The following is a 10197-nucleotide window of genomic DNA, read 5'->3' as shown; positions in this document are numbered from 1 at the left end:
AACAACCCCTGGGGTGATCGCATCCGAAACAACCTCTGGGGTGATCGTCCTTCACAGTTAGCCAAGCTTAAATAAACTGAGGTACATGTGTTTGTCTCATGACAACCTTAACTGTTAAAAACTGAAGATCACCATCATCATCACAATCATCACCACCAATGCATCATAAAGCAACAAAAAGATCCCGTTGGATAAGGTTGTCAACAGATACGTTTTAACAGGGACCAAACTCATTGTCAATAAAGTAAATATCTTATATTCATACAAAAGCCTTCCAACCACCTTGTAATACCACTTGATACCGTCTTGATTCCCAATACGTTCCAAGACCCTCCATACCTCGACTGGAACGAGTGATTATAAGTCTGGTTTGGACATGTTGTTCTAATGATTTCAAAACGACATTTTGGCAAATACCAAACAGCTGTCTGTGGTTGTGATAGGGTAGCAACATGACCAGGGCAGAGTTGAGGAGAAGCAACATGACCAGGGCAGAGTTGAGGAGAAGCAACATACTGTAGATGAAAGTCGAGGAGAAGCAACATACTGTAGATGTAAGTTGAGGAGAAGCAACATACTGTAGATGTAAGTTGAGGAGAAGCAACATACTGTAGATGTAAGTTGAGGAGAAGCAACATACTGTAGATGTAAGTTGAGGAGATGCAACATGACCAGGGCAGAGTTGAGGAGAAGCAACATACTGTAGATGTAAGTTGAGGAGAAGCAACATACTGTAGATGTCAGTTGAAGAGAAGCAACATACTGTAGATGTAAGTTGAGGAGAAGCAACATACTGTAGATGTAAGTCGAGGAGAAGCAACATACTGTAGATGGACCCGAACAAGGAGATATGGAGAACTTTCCCGGGGTCTGCCATGATCCCGTAGAGTCCGTCTAGAGGTGATTCAGTTCTAGGTCTAACCAGTGTTCCCACAGCCTGTGGAATGTTCTAGGCTGTGGTCACTGACCGTTAGCATGTGGTCACTGTGAGACCTACCACTGTGAGATTCTACCACTGTGAGATTCTACCACTGTGAGACCTACCACTGTGAGACCTACCACTGCGAGACCTACCACTGTGAGACCTACCACTGTGAGACCTACCACTGTGAGACCTACCACTGTGAGATTCTACCACTGTGAGACCTACCACTGTGAGACCTACCACTGTGAGATTCTACCACTGTGAGACCTACCACTGCGAGACCTACCACTGCGACACCTACCACTGTGAGACCTACCACTGTGAGACCTACCACTGTGAGACCTACCACTGTGACACCTACCACTGTGACACCTACCACTGCGAGACCTACAACTGTGAGACCTACCACTGCGAGACCTACCATTGTGAGACCTACCACTGTGAGACCTACCACTGTGAGATTATACCACTGCGAGACCTACCATTGTGAGACCTACCACTGCGAGACCTACCACTGTGAGACCTACCACTGTGAGACCTACCACTGTGAGACCTACCACTGTGAGATTCTACCACTGTGAGACCTCCCACTGTGAGACCTACCACTGTGAGATTCTACCACTGTGAGACCTACCACTGTGAGACCTACCACTGTGAGACCTACCACTGTGAGACCTCCCACTGTGAGACCTACCACTGTGAGATTCTACCACTGTGAGACCAACCACTGCGAGATCTACCACTGCGACACCTACCACTGCGAGACCTACCACTGCGAGACCTACCACTGTGAGACCTACCACTGTGAGACCTACCATTGTCATCTCACATCATCACCAGGCAACGAGGGTCCAGAGAAACATTGATGTCTGGAGATAGCAAACAGTCCTTAGGTCTTATAGGTCCAGCTGTTACACTTGAGCTTCAGTTCCAAATTCAATCCAAAACACCAGTAACGCACATGAAAACAAAAAACAAAAACAACATTGATCAATGAAAACTCAAAAAGTTGACGTTTTAAAGGGAAAACAACACTGTGGAAAACATAAAATAGAATTTCTTCATCGTTTATCATTTTAGAGTCTTCGTCGTCCCCCTTTCAGAGGTCCTGGGGGTCGGGGGGGGGGGGGGGTATTATAGAGGAACAGACAGGACAGATAGGGGGGTTGGTTACAGTATTAAAGGGACACAGAGAGGTCCGTTAGGTGGGTTGGTTATAGTATTATAGGGGGTTTGTTGAGAAGTATCTGTGTTTCTGAGGTCCAGGCACCATGCCCCTCCCCCCTCTGCCCCTTGTTTCTGTGGTCCTGCTTCTTCTAGTGGTACTGCTATCTGTCTGTGCTGTGTTGTAGGTCTGACGGACTGTCTGGGTGGGACTCTCTGCCAGGGCTGCTGGGGTTAAAAGGCCGAGCCAGTGATGGCGTTGAGTTGCTTCATGAGTCCCTCTAGGCTCGCCATCTGTTCACTCAAGTCGTCTTGTTCGTAAACCTAGAAGAAAGAAAACAAAAGTCCACTGTCACACAAATTCAAAGAAGAGTCATCGTCGTCCAGAATAATTGCAGGGGGAAATGTATTGTACTTTTTATATACAATACAATGGTTATTTAACCAGGTAGACCAGATCACCTTTATTTAACCAGGTAGGCCAGATCACCTTTATTTAACCAGGTAGGCTAGTTGAGAAGAAGTTCTCATTTACAACTGCAACCTGGCCAAGATAAAGCAAAGCAGTTCGACACAGACAACAACACAGAGTTACACATGGAGTAAAACAAACATACAGTCAATAATACAGTAGAAAAGTCTATATGCATTGTGTGCAAATTAGGTAAAATAAGGGAGGTAAGGCAATAAATAGGCCATGGTGGTGAAATAATTACAATATAGCAATTAAACACTGGAGTGATAGATGTGCAGAAGATGAATGTGCAAGTAGAGATACTTTGGTGCAAAGGAGCAAATTATTTTTTTTAAATAACAATATGGGGATGTTGTAGTTGGATGGGCTATTTACAGATGGGCTATGTACAGGTGCAGTGATCTGTGAGCTGCTCTGACAGCTGATGCTTAAAGCTAGTGAGGGAGATATGAGTCTCCAGCTTCAGTGATTTTTGCAATTTGTTCCAGTCATTGGCAGCAGAGAACTTGGCTTTGGGGATGACCAGTGAAATATACCTGCTGGAGCGTGTGCTACAGGTGGGTGCTGCTATGGTGACCATTGAGCTGAGATAAGGTAGGGCTTTACCTAGCAAAGACTTATAGATGACCTGGAGCCAGTGGGTTTGGCGACGAATATGAAGCGAGGGCCAGCCAATGAGAGTGTACAGGTCGCAGTGGTGGGTAGTATATGGGGCTTTGGTGTCAACACGGATGGCACTGTGATAGACTGCATCCAATTTGCTGAGTAGAGTGAGTAGAGTGTTGGAGGCTATTTTGTAGATGACATCGCCGAAGTCAAGGATCGGTGGGATAGTCAGTTTTATGAGGGTATGTTTGGCAGCATGAGTGAAGGATGTATTGTTGCGAAATAGGAAGCCAATTCTAGATTTAACTTTGGATTGGAGATGCTTAATGTGAGTCTGTAAGGAGAGTTTACAATCTAACCAGACACTTAGAATATGTGGCCAACTACAAGTCAGAACCGTCCAGAGTAGTAATGCTGTGAGGGCGGGCAGGTGCGGGTAGCGATCGGTTGAAGAGCATGCATTTAGTTTTACATGCATTTAAGAGCAGTCGGAAGCCACGAAAGGAGAGTTGTATGGCACTGAAGCTTGTCTGGAGGTTAGTAAACACAGTGTCCAAAGAAGGGCCAGATGTATACAGAATGGTGTCGTCGTTAGAGGTGGAATGGTGTCGTGCGTAGAGGTGGATCAGAGAATCACCAGCAGCAAGAGCGACATCATTGATATATACAGAGAAGAGAGTCGGCCCGAGAACTGAACCCTGTGGCACCCCCATAGAGACTACCAGATGACCGGACAACAGGCCCTCCGATTTAACACATTGAACCAAGGAGGATGTAGTGATTGACAGAGTCGAAAGCCTTGGCCAGGTCGATGAATACGGCTGCACAGTAATGTCTCTTATCGAGGGCGGTTATGATATCATTTACAACCTTGAGCGTGGCTGAGGTGCACCCATGACCAGCTCGGAAACCAATTGCATAGCGGAGAAGGTACGGTGGGATTCAAAATGGTCGGTGATCTGTTGGTTGACTTGGCGTTTCAAAGACCTTAGAAAGGCACGGTAGGATAGATATAGATAGGTCTGTAGCAGTTTGGGGCTAGATACATTTAAATTAAGACCTAAATTAAATTAAGACCTAGACAACAAGGTGAGGGAAATTCCTTACTAATTAGTGACCTTAATTTAGCAATCAATTACAAGGTTGGAAGGAAAACCCGTAAACACTCGGCCTTTTGTGGAATGAGTTTGACACGCGAGTTAAGGGAACAGCAGCAAAGTAGGCATGAAGGAAAAACTGATGATACATGCAGTACTTTATATTGGTATGATACATAGTGTACTTTATATTGGTATGATACATACAGTACTCTATATTGGTGTGATACATACAGTACTTTATATTGGTATGATACATACAGTACTTCATATTGGTGTGATACATACAGTACTTTATATTGGTATGATACATACAGTACTTTATATTGGTATGATACATACAGTACTTTATATTGGTATGATACATACAGTACTTTATATTGGTATGATACATACAGTACTTTATATTGGTGTGATACATACAGTACTTTATATTGGTGTGATACATACAGTACTTTATATTGGTATGATACATACAGTACTTTATATTGGTATGATACATACAGTACTTTATATTGGTATGATACATACAGTACTTTATATTGGTATGATACATACAGTACTTTATATTGGTGTGATACATACAGTACTTTATATTGGTGTGATACATACAGTACTTTATATTGGTATGATACATACAGTACTTTATATTGGTATGATACATACAGTACTTTATATTGGTATGATACATACAGTACTTTATATTGGTATGATACATACAGTACTCTATATTGGTGTGATACATACAGTACTTTATATTGGTATGATACATACAGTACTTTATATTGGTGTGATACATACAGTACTTTATATTGGTATGATACATACAGTACTTTATATTGGTATGATACATACAGTACTTTATATTGGTATGATACATACAGTACTTTATATTGGTATGATACATACAGTACTTTATATTGGTATGATACATACAGTACTTTATATTGGTGTGATACATACAGTACTTTATATTGGTATGATACATACAGTACTTTATATTGGTATGATACATACAGTACTTTATATTGGTATGATACATACAGTACTTTATATTGGTATGATACATACAGTACTTTATATTGGTATGATACATACAGTACTTTATATTGGTGTGATACATACAGTACTTTATATTGGTATGATACATACAGTACTTTATATTGGTATGATACATAGTGTACTTTATATTGGTATGATACATACAGTACTTTATATTGGTATGATACATACAGTACTTTATATTGGTGTGATACATACAGTACTTTATATTGGTATGATACATACAGTACTTTATATTGGTGTGATACATACAGTACTTTATATTGGTATGATACATACAGTACTTTATATTGGTATGATACATACAGTACTTTATATTGGTATGATACATACAGTACTTTATATTGGTATGATACATACAGTACTTTATATTGGTATGATACATACAGTACTTTATATTGGTATGATACATACAGTACTTTATATTGGTGTGATACATACAGTACTTTATATTGGTATGATACATACAGTACTTTATATTGGTATGATACATACAGTACTTTATATTGGTATGATACATACAGTACTTTATATTGGTGTGATACATACAGTACTTTATATTGGTATGATACATACAGTACTTTATATTGGTATGATACATACAGTACTTTATATTGATGTGATACATACAGTACTTTATATTGGTATGATACATACAGTACTTTATATTGGTATGATACATACAGTACTTTATATTGGTGTGATACATACAGTACTTTATATTGGTGTGATACATACAGTACTTTATATTGGTATGATACATACAGTACTTTATATTGGTATGATACATACAGTACTTTATATTGGTATGATACATACAGTACTTTATATTGGTGTGATACATACAGTACTTTATATTGGTGTGATACATACATTACTTTATATTGGTATGATACATACAGTACTTTATATTGGTATGATACATACAGTACTTTATATTGGTGTGATACATACAGTACTTTATATTGGTATGATACATACAGTACTTTATATTGGTATGATACATACAGTACTTTATATTGGTATGATACATACAGTACTTTATATTGGTATGATACATACAGTACTTTATATTGGTGTGATACATACAGTACTTTATATTGGTATGATACATAGTGTACTTTATATTGGTATGATACATACAGTACTTTATATTGGTATGATACATACAGTACTTTATATTGGTATGATACATACAGTACTTTATATTGGTGTGATACATACAGTACTTTATATTGGTATGATACATACAGTACTTTATATTGGTGTGATACATACAGTACTTTATATTGGTATGATACATACAGTACTTTATATTGGTATGATACATACAGTACTTTATATTGGTATGATACATACAGTACTTTATATTGGTATGATACATACAGTACTTTATATTGGTATGATACATACAGTACTTTATATTGGTATGATACATACAGTACTTTATATTGGTATGATACATACAGTACTTTATATTGGTATGATACATACAGTACTTTATATTGGTATGATACATACAGTACTTTATATTGGTATGATACATACAGTACTTTATATTGGTATGATACATACAGTACTTTATATTGGTATGATACATACAGTACTTTATATTGGTATGATACATACAGTACTTTATATTGGTATGATACATACAGTACTTTATATTGGTGTGATACATACAGTACTTTATATTGGTATGATACATACAGTACTTTATATTGGTATAATACATACAGTACTTTATATTGGTATGATACATACAGTACTTTATATTGGTATGATACATACAGTACTCTATATTGGTGTGATACATACAGTACTTTATATTGGTGTGATACATACAGTACTTTATATTGGTGTGATACATACAGTACTTTATATTGGTATGATACATGCAGTACTTTATATTGGTATGATACATAGTGTACTTTATATTGGTATGATACATACAGTACTTTATATTGGTGTGATACATACAGTACTTTATATTGGTATGATACATACAGTACTTTATATTGGTATGATACATACAGTACTTTATATTGGTATGATACATACAGTACTTTATATTGGTATGATACATACAGTACTTTATATTGGTATGATACATACAGTACTTTATATTGGTATGATACATACAGTACTTTATATTGGTGTGATACATACAGTACTTTATATTGGTATGATACATACAGTACTTTATATTGGTGTGATACATACAGTACTTTATATTGGTATAATACATACAGTACTTTATATTGGTATGAACATGGGTCTCAGTGAATCCCTTTATATCTGAGTGATTATAGCTTCCATGTAAACAGCATCAATATCAGTCTGCTGTTATTAACCTTGCATTTACTTACCAGTGGAACGACAAGTGATTTACCATCATGATTCTCCCAAAGTGTGTATGTGTGTGTGTGAGTGTATGTGTGTGTTGACACACTCTGATTCTGGTTATTGTGACCTCCAGTCAGACAGATTCCTCTCTCCCTATCTGTGACCTCCAGTCAGACAGCTTCCTCTCTCTCTGTGACCTCCAGTCAGACAGCTTCCTCTCTCGCTGTGACCTCCAGTCAGACAGCTTCCTCTCTCTCTCTCTCTGTGACCTCCAGTCAGACAGCTTCCTCTCTCTCTGTGACCTCCAGTCAGACAGCTTCCTCTCTCTCTCCCTCTCTGTGACCTCCAGTCAGACAGCTTCCTCTTTCTCTCTCTATCTGTGAACTCCAGTCAGACAGCTTCCTCTCTCTCTGTGACCTCCAGTCAGACAGCTTCCTCTCTCTCTGTGACCTCCAGTCAGACAGCTTCCTCTCTCTCCCTATCTGTGACCTCCAGTCAGACAGCTTCCTCTCTCTCTCTCTCTCTCTCTGTGATCTCCAGTCAGACAGCTTCCTCTCTCTCTGTGACCTCCAGTCAGACAGCTTCCTCTCTCTCTGTGATCTCCAGTCAGACAGCTTCCTCCCTCTCTCTCTATCTGTGACATCCAGTCAGACAGCTTCCTCTCTCTCTCTATCTGTGACCTCCAGTCAGACAGCTTCCTCTCTCTCTGTGACCTCCAGTCAGACAGCTTCCTCTCTCTCTGTGACCTCCAGTCAGACAGCTTCCTCTCTCTCTGTGACCTCCAGTCAGACAGCTTCCTCTCTCTCTGTGACCTCCAGTCAGACAGCTTTCTCCCTCTCTCTCTATCTGTGACCTCCAGTCAGACAGCTTCCTCTCTCTCTCTATCTGTGACCTCCAGTCAGACAGCTTCCTCTCTCTCTGTGACCTCCAGTCAGACAGCTTCCTCTCTCTCTGTGACCTCCAGTCAGACAGCTTCCTCTCTCTCTGTGACCTCCAGTCAGACAGCTTCCTCCATCTCTCTCTATCTGTGACCTCCAGTCAGACATCTTCCTTTCTCTTTGTGACCTCCAGTCAGACATCTTCCTTTCTCTTTGTGACCTCCAGTCAGACAGCTTCCTCTCTCTCTGTGACCTCCAGTCAGACAGCTAAAACAGCTAAAGTGATAAACTGGTCTCCACAGTCCACAGTTCAGAGTTCAGAGAGTTAATATAAAAATGCCTTTAAAGGGAGAATGGAAACACTTCAGGTCGTAAAGCTGAGCAAACAGATGTATTCAATCCACTAATACTAAACATGTGCTCGTAACATAGAAACAGCTATCTATTTTAAGTATTTGGATCATGAACAACGTCATCATGAACAGCGCCATCTTGAACTGCCAATGCGTCATTGTAAGTTTGGCGTTGAGACTGAAGTGAACGCTGCTTTGCCTCCTCCTCCTACACTATCATTGAAATCAGGACAACAATATTAAGGTACGAAACTGTTAACTATTAAGTTTTATGTTGATAATTATAATGTACTATATGTACTTAGAGTATGTGTTCGCTATTGATAAGATGAGCATGTGAAATGATTTATATATTTTTATTGAACCTTTATTTAACTAGGCAAGTCAGTTAAGAACATTACAATGATGGCCTACCCACCCGGCCAAACCTGGGCCAATTGTGCACCACCCTATGGCACTCCCAATTACGGGCCAGATGTGAAACAGCCTGGATTTGAACCAGGTACTGTAGTGACGCCTCTTGCACTGAGATGCAGTACTGTAGACCGCTCCACCACTCGGGAGCACCAAAATGTAGATAACAAGCTGAGCAGGCGATCAGCCAAACGAGGCAAGGTAGCTAGCTAGTCGACTTGATTTAGCTCTTGTCTTGTCTCTTTGATGTAAATGTTTTCATTGATAACTGTACAAAATGAAATACTCATATTAACAATTTGAAGAGCATTTGTCATTAGGTATGAACAAGACCTAGCTAGCTAAAACAAAATGGCTACCTAGCTAGCTAAAACAAAATGGCTACCTAGCCAGCTAAAACAAAATTGCTACCTAGCCAGCCAGGAAAAACAGAGGTCTGCTGCAGGATTGTTAATTTTACCAGTAAAATGTTTGATCCCCAATATAAGTAGGTAGCTACAGTAATTATTAGTTGGCTAGCTGTCTTTAAAAAAAATCTGTGACGTCTATGATTCCTGAAAATAGTAATCCCGAGCCTGAAGCCTAACCCTTGTGATGATCGCTAGCTATGATGACTTTTAAAAACCTCAGCTTGGTGAGTGCATCATCCTGGTACTTAGCTACTTACAGGCATATCATATTATTTCAGTCATGGAGTATCAGATTAAATTATCTTCCATCTTTTTTTTTCTCAAACGTTAGAGTGAAATCCTTAGGATGATCAAATTTAACTTTTGTCACCTTGCAAGCCCGATTTGATAACTTCTACAATTCCTTTTTTTTTATGTGACTGATTACCATTTGATTGACGTGGTGCGATCGTGTGTCCTATAATTTG

The 10197-nt window shown here is 39.4% G+C and overlaps 1 protein-coding gene across 2 annotated transcripts in view; it reads right to left on the bottom strand.

Moving 5' to 3' along the window:
- Positions 1-1976: 1976 nt before the first annotated feature.
- The window catches only part of LOC110513199 (netrin receptor DCC), a 607044-nt gene continuing 598823 nt past the window's right edge, over positions 1977-10197 (bottom strand). For both annotated transcript variants that reach the window (XM_036976621.2, XM_036976622.2), the window contains exon 29: positions 1977-2413. In XM_036976621.2, coding sequence (XP_036832516.2) covers positions 2324-2413 — 90 coding nt within the window. In that variant the 3' untranslated portion in view covers positions 1977-2323. The remainder of the gene's footprint in view (positions 2414-10197) is intronic.

The sequence above is a fragment of the Oncorhynchus mykiss genome, chromosome 5 (genome assembly GCF_057628025.1).
Source record: "Oncorhynchus mykiss isolate SJ-2025 chromosome 5, ASM5762802v1, whole genome shotgun sequence".
NCBI classification, from domain to species: domain Eukaryota; kingdom Metazoa; phylum Chordata; class Actinopteri; order Salmoniformes; family Salmonidae; genus Oncorhynchus; species Oncorhynchus mykiss.
The sequence above is the reverse complement of the archived record's forward strand: the minus strand, read 5'-3'. Positions and strand labels throughout refer to the sequence as shown.